Source organism: Thamnophis elegans, chromosome 1 (genome assembly GCF_009769535.1).
Source record: "Thamnophis elegans isolate rThaEle1 chromosome 1, rThaEle1.pri, whole genome shotgun sequence".
In the NCBI taxonomy this organism is placed as follows: domain Eukaryota; kingdom Metazoa; phylum Chordata; class Lepidosauria; order Squamata; family Colubridae; genus Thamnophis; species Thamnophis elegans.
In genome coordinates this window covers 119033380-119051080 of record NC_045541.1, presented here as the reverse complement: position 1 = coordinate 119051080, position 17701 = coordinate 119033380, and the positions used below count along the sequence as shown (strand labels likewise).

The 17701-nt window shown below is 44.4% G+C and overlaps 2 protein-coding genes across 2 annotated transcripts; one reads left to right on the top strand and one right to left on the bottom strand.

The window, feature by feature from the left end:
* Positions 1-6898: 6898 nt before the first annotated feature.
* On the bottom strand, positions 6899-7717 carry ANKRD63 (ankyrin repeat domain 63). Its single transcript, XM_032213617.1, has one exon. The coding sequence runs from the start codon at positions 7715-7717 to the stop codon at positions 6899-6901; it is 819 nt and encodes a 272-aa protein (XP_032069508.1).
* Positions 7718-7956: 239 nt separating this feature from the next.
* On the top strand, positions 7957-17337 carry LOC116506036 (TSC22 domain family protein 1-like). Its single transcript, XM_032213605.1, is given in 3 exon segments — positions 7957-7974; positions 16859-17051; positions 17054-17337. Coding segments are annotated over 3 exon segments (495 nt in total).
* Positions 17338-17701: the final 364 nt, after the last annotated feature.

Sequence of the window (17701 nt, the reverse complement as noted above, 5' to 3'; positions counted from 1 at the left end):
TGCTCAACCAGAGGCCAACTCTGACAAAGTCAAGCAGATGTTGAGAATATTCCTCACTAGAAGCTCGCCAGATCCTCCTTACCCAGAAGGAACCTGATCACTGAAACAAGGAGGTTGTCTGGCTATCTGCAGATGCAATAAGGGTGGAGAAGTAAGAACACTTTGCCATCTTTATTGCCACAAGGTAAGTGTGAATTCAGACTCAACTGTCTCAGTCAGTTTCACTCTTTGTCTTCCTCCAGCTTCACTTTGAGAAGTTGCTTGGCATATCATGGCATCTATGATTTCCATATGCAGAGAAAATCCACAGGCTAATACCCTGGTTGTCTATTTATTCCAAGCAGTGACAAGGGCACCAGCCAACTACTCACAAGAGCTTCAGAAGAAAACTCAGCTCCTCCCTGAAACCACACTTGTTCCATCAGGCACCTGGGGCAGGCCAATGTAATAGCTCCTGTCTCCATGTGGTGAGGGGCACTTCCTAAGCACTCTAGGGCCAATTTTCTATCCATGATAGGGGACCTGTGTTAATACGCCCCCAATCCAGATAATAAAACAGATGCCCTGAAGCAAATTCCAAAGCCAGTATGTGGCCTCCTATGTGAAGTAGATCATGAATAAGTTGAAGCAGGTCCAAGGTTGCCATGGGCGCCATGAACCCTGCTCCGATCCCAGGCCCAGAAACAGCAGACTGAAACCTCCCAGAACCATAAGCCAGCTCAAGACAGAGTCCAGGAGCAGTTAGGGATGCAGTTATACAGAGAGGAAGGTAAGTAAGCAACCCCCAGTCTTGCAAACAGTATATCACCTCTACTGATGTCTGACGCAGGGTCCCTGAAGGCCACCTGATACCAGTAACAACTGCCACTCTGTCCTGGAGTCATAGCTGATACCATACTCAAAACCTAAGAAGACAAATTTCAGAGTGGGAATCCCTCTCCACTTCGTTGTCCTACCAGTGATACAAGCCAGATGACTCCTCCATCCACAATTTGATTGAGACTAAAGCTAGCAATGCTCTGGAAACCAGGATCTGGGGCCAAACATGGAGCCAAAATGCAGTACTGGGATCTCCTTCCCTGAAAGCACCCATCTGTCTCCCACCATACTTTCCCAAGCCATTGCAATACCACTGCAATCCTCTTCCTTATCATCTCCTTTCTCTTCCTATCTACCTTCCCTTCCCTTCAGCTTTCCATCCCAAGGGATTGAGAGCCACCCACTTCCATCTTAACTACCTAGATTCTATACAAACAGGTCTCTGCTTTGGCACTTCTGTAGCCCACTTGCTGCCTCTACCCTGAGCAGACACACAACTTGTCCTTCACACACCTCTCCAGGACCCATAACACAATCTTTCCTTTCACCTACTTCTACCTGGTGTTTGATGGGCCAGGACTCAGATTCAGACTCTCACTCCAGTTCTGATAATGCTGCTCCAGCTGAGACTGTGTAGGCTGTTAGCCTCTGGAATGTTCAAGCCATGATTTGTCTTGTGGGACCTAGGAAGTAGGTTTTCTCCATAAGTGTCTCTACCCTGTTGAAACTCCTTCTCCGAGATCCAGCCCTTTCCTCCTAGACTTCTGGAAGGCCTTGAAGAGTTGGCTTTTTTTCTGCAAGCATCTGAAAAAGGTGAGGCTGGAAGTTTGTACACTTGAATGTGGATGAGTGATGATGTTGTATGTTGTTTTTAGGATGCCAGGAGTTTCTGTTGTGGTTTTTATGTTTTTATTGTTGTAGTGTGTGCCACCCAACATTACAGTACCTAAGATCTTTCCAATAAATGAATAAATAAATTTATGATTGTAAGGAGTTTATATTCTGTTGTATTTCAAGTGATAACTTTAATTATAGGTCTTACAAAATTGTCCACTTCAAACAATATTCTAGAAGTCAGGAGGACAAAGTCCTGCAGCATTTCATATTGCTACAATCTCCTATGATTTCTTCCTCTTTTAAATAGAGCCTGCTGTGAAAACAATACAATCTCTGTTTAAATTAAAATGTTCCATTTACCTAGAAAGTTCTCTATGGACACATGCATAATTAAAATGCATAAAGCACAGCCCAGTAAAGTGGTGGTCATAACATAGCACTAAGTAGAATCTTAACAGCTGAACATTCCTATGTCCAAAGTAATATAGTCCAGATTCCATATGACTTTCCAGAGTAGTAAAAACCCTTCAATCACCAAGAGTTTCCTTTTCTGGGGGCTAATACATTTGTCCATTAGTTACCTGAAAAGTTAAATGGTCCCTTTCCACAGACTCTAAGCCTTCCTTCCAGGGAGTCTTGTATTATTCTCTCACACTACAATTTTGGATCTTGTTTGGAGTGCTTAAGGATGGGATGTCTTCATGTTTACTGCCTTTGGGATGGCTCCAGCAAGATAGAACAATAATGAATATGTAGACATTTGCCTTTCTCTCTTTCCTTGCCCTGCTTCTTCAATTCTAAGCAAGAACCCTTTCTTGCTTAGAATTGAAGAAAAATAAAATATCTTCCCCATCTAAACATATACTAAGTCCACCTCTGGTTAGGGGCATGTTCAAAATAGAATATTTTGTCCATCTAAACGTATGCTAAGTCCATCTCTGGTTAGGGGCGTGTTCAATCTCCAGCATGTCCTCTTTGGGGTGTGTGTGTGTATGTTAAAATGAAGGTTTCCAAGACACCGTTAGCCATGGAGGCTGGCAGAAGAGTTTGGCTGAATTTCCTGACTACCAAGATTTGAATCTTCTCTATCCTCAGAGGGAAAAGCTGGAGAATCCAATTGTCCATGGATCAGCAGTCTCAAGACTGCATAAGAAATAAAACATTGGATACCATCTTCAGAAGATCAATAGATTAGCACTGTTTTTCTCTGGGATGAAAAAGTATTGGGGGGCGGGGAATAGTATGTGGGACACATCTATAGAAGACAATGTCTCCACTAGGACATCTCATGCTACTGGAAGCAACCAAATTCCTTGTGCGTCTAGCAATAGCGATAGCACTTACATTTATATACCACTTCATAATACTTTACAGCAACTTCTAAGCGGTTTACAGAGTCAGCATATTCCCCCCAACAATCTGGGTCCTCATTTTACCGACCTCGAAAGGATGCAAGGCTGAGTCAGCTTTGAGCCAATGAGAATCTAACTGTTGGCAGTCGGTGGAGTTAGCCTGCAATACTGCATTCTAACCAATGCACCTCTGCAGCTCTTAATAAAGTATTGGTGTGATTAGACACCAAATAAAGAGGCCAAATAATAGTATTTAGTTCAATTCAATTCATAACTAAGAGAACTAGGTTTCAATGGATTTTGAAGTACATTTTGAAAGCTAAATAGTCCATTGCTGAACGAACTGAAAGAAAAAAAAAAGAAAACACACTGTCTTAGAATGTCAATGAAAACAGAAAAATACTGTATAATGTATCTTCATAGCAAGAATTTTAAAGATGCAGAATGGTACAATACATTTCAAAGTCTCAACGCTGACTTCTTATGCGGAGCTAGCCTACAAAGACCTAAAGGATGCGGCATATCATCCTGGTGAAAATCAATCTATCTGGCCGCTAAGGATCAGTATTAACTTGATGTCATATAAATCAGTCAATCAGCCAATGCTAGCTGCTGGGAGCCCAGAGTTTGATCAGCTCCAGACTCACACAACCACTATCAGTTTCATCTTTGATACCTACTTGCTGGCTCCCCGTCTTGAGTCACATTGCACCACCACCCTTACAAAGGCAGGAAGCCTTAGTGAAGGAATACAACAAAATTATGAGAAACCCACTTCTTCCTGTGGACACTGATCTTCTTCATTTATCAATTTGCAGGCTTAAATCCAGGAAGCCCTCTCTGGCACTCACTCAACAGCTGTCTAACAACTTTGATATCAACACACAGCAGAAAGCCAAATGGGCTGCTGAACACTCAGATATATGCAATTACATAAGACCTCCCTGGATAATAAGCCCTCCCCAAGATATTGCAACACAATTAAATTCGTAATTCGTAATTTAATGAGCTTATATGCCACACAGTATGCCTGAGGTGACCACACTCGCTGCCTCTTGCATCTCAAAAATAATAAGACCACCTTGAAAATAAGGCCAAGCAATTATTTTTTTTGGGGGGGGTGTCAAAAGAAAACAAGACTGTGTCTTATTTTGGGGGAAACACAGTAGATGACCCTAAACAAAAGGTGCCAGGTTTTGACCTTCCACGCCAGCATTGGTCCAGGATCCATACCCAACATGTGCGCACCTGTATCCTGCAGAGCAAAGACATCTCAGAGGGAACCTAGAGTCAGGAGACACAGCATGTTTCTTTGATTAAAGCAATCCACTTAGCAGACAATTTAGTTTTGAAGTGCAGCCCTAGGAGGCATTTACATTTTTTCCCAGTGCCACAGGCCTGAATAAAATCATTCCACTGAATCTATCATTAGCTATGGGAAGGGGGCAAAGGACATATAATAACACAAATACTTACTTCCTCCATCTCCGGGTTCCAACTAAATTCAAAATATGCTTAAAAGGTGGCTAAATCAGGACTCCTTATGTTATATGGCAGGCTGCTAGGCATATTGTGGTTAACGACTGGCTGAGAGGACTGGCCTTATTACAAAAAAGACAGGATTTACCCAGATACAAATCAAAATTTATCAGAAAGTTATATGCGTCCCCTTTTGCTCCTTCTTGCAGAAGATTCTCCTTTTGCCTCTATTTTTCTCCCTTTTCTTCACAGATGGGCAGACTTTCAAATGAAACCACAACAACTACCATTTTTATTGAAAAAAATCAAGAGCTTTCATTTGGCTAAGACAGCAAGCTAGAAACTGGAAGGCCATGAGTTCTACTTCCAATTTAGCCATGAAAGCTGGCTGGGTAACTTTGGGCCAATCATTCTCTCACTCAGTCCAACCCATCTCACAGGGTTGTTGTTGGGAGGAAATGGGAAGAGGAAGGTGTGTTGAATATGTTTGCTGCTTTGATTTATTTGCAAACGTAATAAAGGTGGGATAAAAATAAGTAAATATAACCAGGCTGAAATTATCATACTTTGGACCAGTGGTGAAATTCAATTTTTTTTACTACCGGTTCTGTGGGCGTGGCTTGGTGGGCGTGGCAGGGGGAGGATACTGCAAAATCTCCATTCCCTCCCCACTCTGGGGGCAGCCAGAGGTGGTATTTGCTGGTTCTCCAAACTACTCAAAATTTCCACTACCGGCTCTCTAGAACCTGTCAGAACCTACTGAATTTAACCGCTTTATATAATGACACATATATACAAAGACTCAGTTCTCTTGAGAAATATACAAACCTGGGAAAGGTGGAAGGAAAGAGGAGGTAGAGAGCAGTATGGTAGAGAGACAAGATGCAACGGGTGCATCACTGGAAGACTTGTAGAGACAGGCTGGAGACAGATCGTCCTGAAGAAAGTATCTCCATATTGTAGATGGGAGTAAACATGAACTTGATGGCACCAATCAACTATCATTTCTCCTTTCCTCAGAGTTTATGAGATTCATTTGGGTTCCAGGGGCATTTTTGGAAATAATAAATATGCTGACTGTTTTTGCTTTGCTACATATCAACTCTCCTCCCCTTTTCTTCAATGTAGTTAGGTAAGGGAGAGAGCCAGGCAAGCACCAAGGGAGCTGTACATGAATACCATACTGCACCCAAGTGCCACAGCGGGAACTCATGTCAGGTAAATAGTGGCAGGAGGAAAAGGAAAGCTCTCATCCCACCTTCCAATTTCCAGTGTCTCAATCTCATTTTTAGCTCCCAATTACTTTTAACCCCCCTCACTTCCCAAAGATATCACATAAAATGGTATAAATCTGGAAAGAGCTCTAATTCCTAGCAGCCAGTCCTGCAAGTAAAAAGACTCTTTTATAGAGAGATCAACCGCATACCAGAAACAGTCTTGTAATGCTAAGTTATTGGGGGGGGGGGGGATACCAAAGAAAAGAAGCAGGCAAAACAGACTAGTTTAGAGAGTAATAACTTCTACACAAACTCATATTCTTTTCAAGGCAGGTTTATATGTGCATTTAAAATATCACTTCCATTAGTATAATAATTGCTAACAATTTAATTTACACGATAAAATTGACCATATAAGCTCTTTTAAAAATTAACTCTTAACTTTAATACCCTTCTCAAATCTTATCATATTATTTTTTATTGTTTCTATGCCTCTTTTGCTTGTTATAGGCTGTGTATTTAGTACCTTTAGTACCTCAAAGCATGTAACTTTTAACTTTATAGCACTTGATCCTAGGTTCTTATTAAGACTTATAACATAAACAAACACAATCCTCACTATCACCATAGAAACTGCCATGAATGCATATTAATGGTCTTTCTTGCTCTTTGGCTGAAAAGTGATTGATGAACATGAGAAATAAAATTTTCCTCCTCATAAAATCAACCATGAGCGCAAACTAAGCACTTTGAGTCCTTTTATTTCAGAGGAAAAAGTGAGGGTTTGGGGGGGGGGGGAGGGGGAAGCATTAACAAACTATTGCATAGCTTTGATAGGAAAAGACATAAAAACACACGCACACATAAAGGGACCGAACAGGTATCCGCCGCATTTAATAAGCAAAGAAAAATAAACTTCTAATTTGCTTGTTGAAGAAAACCTTCCCGAGAAGCCACATCCAGGGCATCCACCCGCTAGCGACGCAGAAATGTAAAATACTAACGAGCTGAAGTAAACAGCACGATTTAACGGAGTGGGCAACCCCAGAAATGTGTCAAGCAAAGCTGGATCGGATGCACTCCTAACGGCGCCGTCTTCGGGACGAAGCGGGGACCAGACAGGCGTCTGCAACGAGCCGCGGCTCTTCAGGAAAAGCGGGTCACCGCCAGCTGCCCGCCCGCTAGCGCCCACGATCAGTGGCTGAGAAGACTCTGACAGTCAGGCGCCGTGGACCTGCGAATCAGCTGGCGGCCCCTTGTCGCCGAAGGCTCCTTTTTCGCCTCTGGGCCACCAAGGTCTTTTTCCTCTTCTGCCTCTTCTTCCTCCCCTTGGAATCTCAGCTCCTCCGCGCTCCGCTGGTCTAGCGGCAGTTGCCGCTCGCTGGCCGCGCGAAGCGGGGGAGAAGCAGCCGACGCGGCCCCGTCGTCGTCGTCTCCGGCCTGCGACGACGGCGACTGTGGGAAGATGAGGAGCAAGGCGCCGGCCGAGCGCAGGGCCTTCACGCACTGGTGGTGGCCCCCGCTGGCGGCCAGCTGGAGTGCTGTATGGCCGGCGCGGTCGGCGCGCTCGAGGCGGAGCTGCCCGAAGCGACGGAAGGCGCGCAGGAGCCACTCCACCACCGACGTCCGCCCTTCCGAGGCGGCGTACATGAGGGGGCTCCAGCCGCGCGCGTCCACCGTGTCTGGGTCGGCGCCGAACTGAACCAGCAGCTTGGTGACCTCCAAATAGCCGCGCTCGCAGGCCAGACTGAGGGCGCTGCGCCCGGCGTCGTCGCCGAGGTTGACGGCGGCGTGATGCTCCAGCAACAGTCGCGCAAAGGCCAGTCGCCACGCCGGGTCCTTCAGCAGCACGGCGTACATGAGAGGCGAACGGCCCCGGTCCGATCGCCAATCCACAATAGCCCCATCGACGGCATCCAGGACAAAGCGCGCCAGATGCATCCGGCCAGCCCTCATGGCCTCCAGGAAAGTTTGCGTGGACGCCCCGGGGCCCAGGTCCCGCGGTTTCAGCATGGCCTCCCGCTGCTCCTGATCCCCCCGGTTCGTTTGCCTGCTGGTGACTCGAGGCGGCGGCTCTCCAGATCGGCTTTATAACCTCCCTTCAAGTCTCCATGGCGATCGCCGCCTTTCCGCTCCGGGAGAGACAGATCCGTTAAGCGCTCGGGTTGGCGGACTGGGGAGGGACGTCGCCCAAACGCTGAGATAGTTACGGACTGCAGGAGCTCCCCGCCCACCTGCTTTCGCCCGTCAGGATGGGCGAGAAGCTTAAGGCAAGTCCAAAGGACTGATTCCCCAGCCTCTTTGGCAACGGAGAGTCCCGGACGATCTCTGCGTAATTGAGAGACGGTCTAAGCAAGAAGAAACAGACGTTCCTGAATGGTGGGATAGTTTCCTCTGGCTTTTTCAAAGCTCAGTTATACAGTACAAGTAGTCCTCGACTTACAACAGTTCATTTAGTGACCGTTCAAAGTGATAGTATCATTGAAATAAGTGACTTATGACCGTTTTCACACTTACGACCATCCCATGGTCATGGGATCAAAATTCAGACACTTGGCAACTGACTCACATTTATGACAGTTGCAGTGTCCCAGCATCATGTGATAATTGCTTGCGACCTTCTGACAAGCAAAGTCAATGAGTAAACCAGATTCTCTTATCTACCGTGTAACTAACTTAAGGGCTGCAATGATTCACTTAGCAGTTGTGGAAGGAAAGGTCGTAAAGTGGGGCAAAACTCACTTAACAAATGTCGCACTTATCAACATCAATTTTGGGGTCAATTGTGGTCGTAGGTCGAGGACTACCTGCATTGACTAGGCAACATGATTCAGTGAGTAGAAGACAGCTTTATCTATAGGGCTATCAAATCTGGGCTGAAGAAATTGGCAGGATCATTGTATGGTAGCAGATGTTTTTCTCTTTGCTTAACTCTAATGGCTGTTTGGATTTTTGCAGCTCAGGTCTGGTAGTCCTGTACTGTATTTAATTACTTGGAATCTGGGATCTAAGTGTATTTTCCCCTCCATTAATTCTCTCTCTGCAATGGTCTTGCTACTTTGGTGTTCTGGGAATTGAAATCCAACATATCTGGAGGGCAATACCCTGGAGAAAGCTTTTTTAGTGTGTATAGTCAAGGCTATGGTTTTCCCAGTTGCAATATATGACTGTGAAAGCTGGACCATAAGAAAGGCTGAGCGCCAAAGAATTGAGGCCTCAATGGTGCTGGAGAAGACTCCTGCAAGTCCCTTGGACTGCAAGGTGATCGAATCGGTTAGTCCCAGAGGAGATCAACCCTGACTGCTCTTTAGAAGGCCAGATCCTGAAGATGAAATTCAAATACTTTGGCCACCTAATGAGAAGGAAGGACTCACTGGAGAAGAGCCTAATGCTGGGAAAGATTGAGGGCAAAAGAAGAAGGGGACGACAGAGAATGAGGTGGCTGGGTGGAGTCACCAAAACAGTAGACGTGAGCTTAAATGGATTCCAGAGGATGGAAGAGGACAGGAAGGCCTGGAGGAAAGTTGTCCATGGGGTTGTAATGGGTCGGACACGACTTTGCAACTAACAAAAAAAAAGCTCGCTGGGATATTTGATGCAGATGCAAGTTGTCACTTGATGGCTATGCATTTATGCATTCAGCTTTTTTACTGCATGGTTGTGCTGGATAAGTTGTATATACATGTAGTACTCATGTACGGTCCTCAAGACCCAGAAACCAGAGTCTTGATTTTTGATTTCTGCTTTTCACAGTGACAGATGGTAACAGGACCAGTAAGTGGAACAAGCACCGTTTTCATGGTTTGAGATCATCCTGGTGGGTGCATTGCATCTCCTTTTGCTCTGTCAGGATATCCAGTGTCAATGCCTATGCAGACAGGACTTTGTATGCTTCCCAACAGTTTGTGCTTGGTTCTGTACAGATACTGAAACCAGATACAGGATGGTAAGAACAGGACTCTCCAAACTTGGAGACTTAAGACATGGACTTCAATTCCCAGAATTCCCCAGCTGGCATGGCTGGTTGGGGAATTTTGGGGGTTGAAGTCCACAAGTCTTCAAGTTGCCAAGTTTGGAGTCCCCTGGTGCAGAAAGTGAGAAATTGACTTTGAAAGTGTCACTGAAATTGTCAATGACAATCTTTTCAACATATACCAGAATGTGCTGAAAGTCTTCCAGCAGTTGGCAATGGCCATAAGAACAAAGGCAGCACACTATCCAATGTCTTGGTCCCTGAACTTCTTCTAAAGGGCTCCAAAATGGGACAGGTTAGCTTAATCTTGAGTACAAATGAGCCAACTCCACATAGAAATTCACACTTTTCTGGCATTTTACCTTTGATTTTAGCAGCACTGACCAAGAATTATTAAAATGTATTAATTATAATACTTATATAATAATGTAATTATTAAAACTTTTTTAACATTGTAGTAATTTTCCTTAACTTAATTGTTTTTGACTGCTGATACAGATAATCCTTGATTTGTTTATTAACCATTTTGAGATACAACAGGAATGAAAAAAATGACTTAAATTGGCCCTCACACTCATGACTTTGCAGCATCCCCACAGCCATGTGATCAAAATTCAAGTGCTCAGCAACCAGCATGTACTTACGATAATTACAGCATCCCTAGGGGGTCCCAGCCAGTTTCTGACAAGCAGTTTCAATGGAGGAAGCAGATTAATTTAACAATCACATGATTCACATAACAACCACAATGATTTGCTTAACGACTGTGGGAAAAAATCATAAATTTGGACGAAAATCATTTAACAACCACCTTGCTTAGTAACAGAAATTTTGGTCCCAATTCTGGTAGTAAGGTGAGGGCTACATGTAGATAGGGAAGTTGAAAAACTATCTTGGAAGAAGGCAGTGGAAAGCCATATGGTTGCCAAGAGAACTATATGGAAGTTAATTTCCATTAGGCTTCTAAGCGACTGCAGATTTAAACGTGGTACCCATGAGTGCTTGAGCTAAAAAACTACCAGCATACCATTTGCTATCCTGCTGCCATTCTCTATCCTGTCTGTTTTACGTTGCTGCCAGATGTTGTCTTCAGAGTGGTATCTTCAAAGCAAATTAAGGAAAGGGATTGAGGCTTTGCCACAGTTTTGTTTTTCACCCCTCCATCCAGACATGACCTGCTGATGGAAGACTGGAACCTTCACTCATTCTCCACAAATGGAGTGAGCTGGGGAGAAGGTGAATTTTGCCCAACAGTTGGATTGATAGGTTTAGACTTGTGTCAAAACTTGTTCTGGCTTTGTGCAATCTTTTTGCACAAGTGTATTGAAGAGGACTTCATATGAGGCCCTGGAGAAGGCTTCACAATGAAGTGGGAGATGCTTTCCAACTACATTATTCAATCCTGTCCCCTTCAAAGTTGACTCTTATGCCCTTTGAAAATTGGTTTAGCTATAACTATATCTAGCGACTAACAACAGCTGAATTCTAAGAGTTGACAGGTACTAAGGGAAAGGCTGTGTGGTGACAATGGCGCTCTCCTGCTTCATACTGCACTTTTCCGCTGTGGAAAGCTTATGGTCCACACTCCCTTTTTCTACAAGGAGAAAACCTGATTTGAAAGAGCTATAATCTCCTCACTGCTCAAACCAAACAGGTTCTGAACAATAGAGTCTAGGAACTAGAAGGAAGGGGCATCTCTCCATCAATCTAGAGTGGTTAACAGGAACTGGGGTGATGTCACTCCCTAAAGGCCTTACCGTAACTCAAATACTCTGGCCACCTAATGAGAAGGAAGGACTCACTGGAGAAGAGCCTAATGCTGGGAAAGATTGAGGGCAAAAAAAAAAAAAAGAAAAGAAAAGGAATGACAGAGAATGAGGTGGCTGGATGGAGTCACTGAAGCAGTAGACGTGAGCTTAAAGACTCCGGGGGATGGTAAAGGACAGGAAGGCCTGGAGGAACATTGTCTTCCTCCAACTCCAGGTTCCAAGTAAATTCAAAAGATGCTTAAAAGGTGGCTAAATCAGGATTTCTTATGTTATGCTAGGCATATTGTTGTTAACGACTGGCTGAGAGGACTGGCTGGCCTTATTACAAAAAAGACAGGATTTATCCAGATACAAAGCATAGCTTTATCAGAAAGTTATCTGCTTCCCCTTTTGCCTCTGTTTTTGTCTCTCTTCTTCACAGATGGGCAGACTTTCAAATGAAACCACAACAACTATTATTCTTATTGAAGAAATGAAGAGTTCTTACTTGGCTAAGGCAGCAGGGTAGAAACTGGGAGGTTGTGAGTTCTAGTTCTGATTTAGCCATGAAAAGTAACTTTGGGCCAATCATTCTCTCTCTCAGTCCAACCCACCTCACAGGGTTGTTGTTGGGAGGAAATGGGAAGAGGAAGGTTGTGTTGAAAATGTTCATGCCTTGAGTTATTTGCAAAAGTAACAAAGGCGGGATATAAAAAAGTAAATATAACCAGGCTGAAATTATCATACGTTGGATACAAAGACTCAGTTCTCTTGAGAAATACACAAACCTGGGAAAAGTGGAAGGGAAGAGGAGGGTAGAGAGCAGCACGGAAGAGAGACAAGATGCAACAGGTGCATCACTTGAAGACTTATAGAGTCAGGCTGGAGACAGATCATCCCGAAGAAGGTCTCTCTATGTTGTAGATGGGGGTCAACATGAACGTGATGGCACCAATCACCTATCTTTTCTCCTTTCCTCAGAGTTTATGACATTCATTTGGGTTCCAGAGGCATTTTTGGAAATAATAAATATGCTGACTGGAGAAGAGCCTAATGCTGGGAAAGATTGAGTGCAAAAGAAAAAAAATGGAATGACAGAGAATGAGGCGGCTGGATAGAGTCACTGAAGCAGTAGATGTGAGCTTAAATAGACTCCGGGGGATGGTAGAGGACAGGAAGGCCTGGAGGAACATTGTTCATGGGGTCACAATGTGTCGGACATGACTTCGCAACTAACAACAACAAAAGGCCTTCTGACTGCAACACCAACAAAAAGATTAGTGAAATGCAGCTGGTTATATCCATGAGAAAAACTTTTGGAAAGTTGAAGATTGCTTAAGGTTGCCTCATTTATGGCCTAGAGATCAGGTGAATGTGAGGACACTGGAATGAAGAGAGATTGTTGCCAGAGCATGTTTGCGCCAGATTCAGATGAGGAAAATATTTTAGTCCATCTTCATAAGATTTATTTCTAATACCTTGATAAATCCTTTGCATATGTATACATCTCTTTCAATTTAAATATTCCTTAGTGTACAGGATAATATTTACATGGGATATAATTGGTGAAGGATAGAATAGAGTGATTATTTCTCAAGATTTAGAAAATATATTTCCATTGAGGCATTTAAAACCACATTTGTCTTTTTGAAGTCCTATTACACTGTTAATGCATATTCTGTGATAACGAGAATTATAAATTATTTTTCATGTACTATTGGTTACATTTTAAGTGGTCTCATCCTGTATTTGTGTATTTTCTTCAACATTTTTTTTCATTTGTCTGTGTAAAATTTTATTTGCTGTTTTCAGATCACTCTACTGATTTAGCAGTACAACTTTGAATGTCATTTCTGTCTTCTAAAAGATTAGGTTTCTCTCTCAATTGGGTGTCTTCTCCAAATTTTATGTCTTTCTTCCATCTTATCATCTGAATCATTAATAAAAATGTTGAAAATACATAGTCCAATACTCTGGACTGACCCTTATGACACCTTGCTTGATAGCTTTCTTTAATTGGATAACAAGTTGAGAGGGAGGTACTGTTTAAATATCATTCATTCATTCATTCATTCATTCATTCATTCATTCAATCAATCTTTTATACAGCCTGTTCTTGGCATAATTTGTGCACAAATCCCCTTGAAGATTAATTATTATACTTCTAACTTGTACCCATGTAGCTTGTTAACCAGAAGCTCAGAGGGAACTGAATGTCACATTCTCCCACATCTTATTCTGGGTCTAATTCAACAGTTCTTTGTATCTTAATTAATTTGAGATGAATACTGTTTTTTTGGTCTTGTTTGTAATTACTGTAATAAGTATCATCACATCATCTTTTTAGAAAAAATATAAAAACTCTTGAATGTGATTAGTACTTGGCTGACCTTGTCTACATAAGGAGACTAAAGAGGATCAGTCCTAATTAATAGCTGAGAGAGCAGCACAGAATTCCAAGACTGCAGAACAGACTAAGAAATGGAAATATATCCCAGAAGAAGCCAATGGCAAACTACTTCTTTATTGTTGCCAACAATTGTTGCCTGATTTTATCCATGAGTCATCTAAAGATAACTGCACGGGAATCCCAAGACTCAAGGGAGACTGTACTAATCAGTGTAGAGAAAGGATGGCAAAAGTAAAGGATCTACTGAATGTTTTGTGGATAAATGGCTATTCTCTTTTACACACCTCTAATTATCCACAGTAGGAATTGCTCATATTTTATAGGGCACCATTAAATAATAGCTTCACAACTTCAGGTAGCATTCAGATGGTTCTAAATATAAAATGGTAACAGTGGCCTTTACAGCGTATCCTTCTCTGATTATTTGCATGATTATTTCTCTCATCATGAGTATTGCAGTAAGTCTGATGAAATGCCTGAGTGTGGTGATAAAATAACAGACTGAAAACAGCTGCGCCTTTGCACTTCAAATCAACAATTTAATGACCCATCCTTCGGAAGTCTTTCCTACTAACATACACCCTTCAGTTTGCTTTCTTCACCGACTGTTGAAGGGTATATAGCACCTATAATTTTGATAGTAAATTCTAATAGTTGATTAATTCAACAATAAAATGGTACCCCCTCCCACCCACCATTTGATGATGATTTGTGATGATTATTCTAGTTGTTGTTATTGTTATCCTCCTGGGATGAAGTTAGTCTTTTGTTCTTGATTTTCCATGTGATCTGGCAATCCCCAGACGCAAAAAGATTAAATTCCTATCTGGCTTCAAAGCATTTAAAACCCAACTGAGTTCTAATTATGGCTCATGAAAGCAATATTTTTTCTTCTTCTACCTATTACTGAAGGGATGGGGAACATGTTGCTGAACGATAGCCTTGGCATTCTCCATGGTTTGTCTTGCTGTTTAAACCTTTTAATCCAGCAGTAGTTGAAGAACCCTAGTTACCTGCTGTTTCTGTATAAGATTTGAAATTATGAATGGTAGGAATTACATAGAAATAAAAGGAAGCTTGCCAGTAACACATAAAACAGGGAATTGTTTTTCTTTCATCAGGAGGCTTGTAACCTGATATAAATTCCTGTCCAGGTATTTAAAAGGCAGAGGAAAAGGAGGCAGTGGTTAATATAGCACTAAAAACCCTGCTTTAAATAAAAAAAAATATTCCATAATAGACAGAGAGAGAGACAGACAGACAGAGCGAGAGAGAGAGCGAGAGAGCGCGCGCCAGGGAGACCATCCTCAACATATAGTAGTTCATTCATTGAAAAGAGAGACTTATGACCATTTTTCACACTTATGACTCTTGCAGCATCCCCATGATCACATGATCCAGATTCAGAAGCTTGGCTACTGACTCCTATTTATGATGGTTGCTGTGTCCCGGGGTCATGTGATCACTTTTTACGACTTTGTAACTAGCAAAATCAATGGGGATGTCAGATTCACTTAACAACTTTGCTACTAACTTTACAATTGCAGTGATTCCCTTCACAACTGTGGCAAGAAAAGTTGTAAAATGGGACAAAATTAACTTACTAACTCATTTAGCAACAGAATTGTTGGTCTCCATTGTGATCATAAGGATGGATGGATACATGCATGCATGCATGCATGCATACATACATACAGACCCAGACAGACCCAGACACACATGCATACATATATCTATATAAATAAAAATGTAAATGTTAGTTTGTTCAAAATCTTAAATTTCCGAAAGTTCTTCACTGATTGCTTCGAAATTTTGACACAACGTTGCATTCAAATACATGTTTTTATATACTTATATTATATAGATGTCACACCTGTGACAGGTAAAAACATGTTTTTTTGAAAACCAGAGCCATCTGTTGGACGTAAAAGCAACACACGCTATACTAAATATTTCATGATTCCATTTCAATGTTTCCGATTGGATTGTTATATTGAATTTTCATAGATTTTGATTTATTTTCATTTTGATTTAATTATTTCGTGTGACATTGCGTTGGAATTGAGCTGTGTTGTTTATCATAGCGTTCATTTTGTGAGTATAGTATATTCGGAACAGTTCGGCCTCTCTCCAGCTTCGTCCCGATGGTCCCTTTATATGTGTGGCTGGGCTGCGGCCACACCCTTTCCCCTTTCCGCCCCTTTTCCGATGAGCTTCAGCCATTTCCGCCAAGGGGAGCCGAAGTCCTTCAGCCTCCCCCACCCCTCTCCCTTCCCCTCCCACCAGGCCTTTCCTGTCTGCGGCGGGCGGCGCCTAAGCCATCCCTCAGCCGCCTCCCCCCACCCTTAAGCCAGCCTCTCCCTGCCCAGCCCAGCAAAGCTCCAGAGGAGGCGGAGCGTCTCCTCAGCCCGGCCATGCGCGCTCTCCACCCCCCTCACAGTGAGCCAGATGCGGCTCGCCAAGGCGGCTCCAATGGGGCGGTGTCGGCAGTGTCAGCCTGAGGTGCAGCAGGGCTGGGGCGGCCGCTCAGTGCCCCGTGACGCTGTGACTGCAGCGGTGGCCTCATGTCCGCATTACCAGGGGTGGCTCCTTCCTCCTCCTGCTCCTCAGGGGACACCAGCCACCTCCTTTCACTGCTGCTGCTGAGGGAAGCTGGGTCGGGTTGGCGGTCACCTCCTCCTCCTCTCCTCCTCAGCCCGGCTGGGCCAGCGCCTGAAGTAGGCATCATCGTCGTCGGTGATGGCATTGGGCCTTCCTCCCGCCGGCCCCAATGCAGCCGCAGCAGCAGCCTGACTCAGTGGTGGAGGCGCGGGAGAGGAAGAAGATATTGCAGCCCGCGATGCTGCCTTGGTGGGCTGGCAGCAGCAGCAGCAACAGCAGCAGCACTGGCTTAGAGGACTTCATGCCCGGCCTGCTGGCCCAGCCGACGTCGCCTCCCCCGGCCTCCGCCACTGCCTCCCCCAGCCTCCGCTGCCGCCTTGTTCTTGGTCTCCTCTTGCCCTCCTGGGGTGCCTCCGCTGCAGAGCCTGGTGCTGCTCTCGCAGGGAGGAGGAGGTGTCAGGGGTCCGGCGGGTGCCCAGTTGAAGAAGAAGAGCGGCTTCCAGATCACCAGCGTAACCCCAGTGCAGATCTCAGCCAGCATCAGCTCCATCAACATTAGCTCCATTGCCAAAGAGACAGAGAGCTACGATGACCTGGACGAGTCGTACACTGAGGACTTTCCTCCTCTGAGATTCTGGACATCTCACTCTCCCGGGCCACCAACTTGGGGGAGCCTGAGCGCAGCTCCTCCGAGGAGACGCTCAACAACTTCCATGAGACCGACAACCCCAGCACCATCTCCCCCAACCAGCCTCGCCCGGCCCAGCAGCCCCAAGGCCTGACCAACAGCAGTGCCCACCCACCACCCCACTACACCCACCGGGGACACCCCCAGCCTCCCTCCCACGCTGGTGTCCCTCCACCCATGTCCAGAAGGGTCTCATCCAGCCCATCGTTCTGATGGCTGCCCATCGCGGGAAGCTTGGAGGGCAGCAAGCCGGGGCCTGTGTGAGCGTCCTCCGTGATGGCTCTTGCAGGGGCCACCGTGGCTCACTTCCATGCGGGCCCCGCCTCTGCCGGGGGAGCCATGGCCGGTGCAGTGAGTGGCAGGGCCCGCCAGGTGGGCAAGACCCTCACGAACCTTGCCGCTGCTGGCAACAGCATGACCCTGCCCGGAGGGAACTACCCTGGGAATGTTTCTTTCTTCACTTGCTTTTGGTAAATGTGCCTGGTCCAATGTCTTTCCAGCAATTGAAAATTGTTTCTCACATGGACAATTATATGTGTTCTAGAGTCGGCAAGCCAGACAATCTCTATATCTGCAC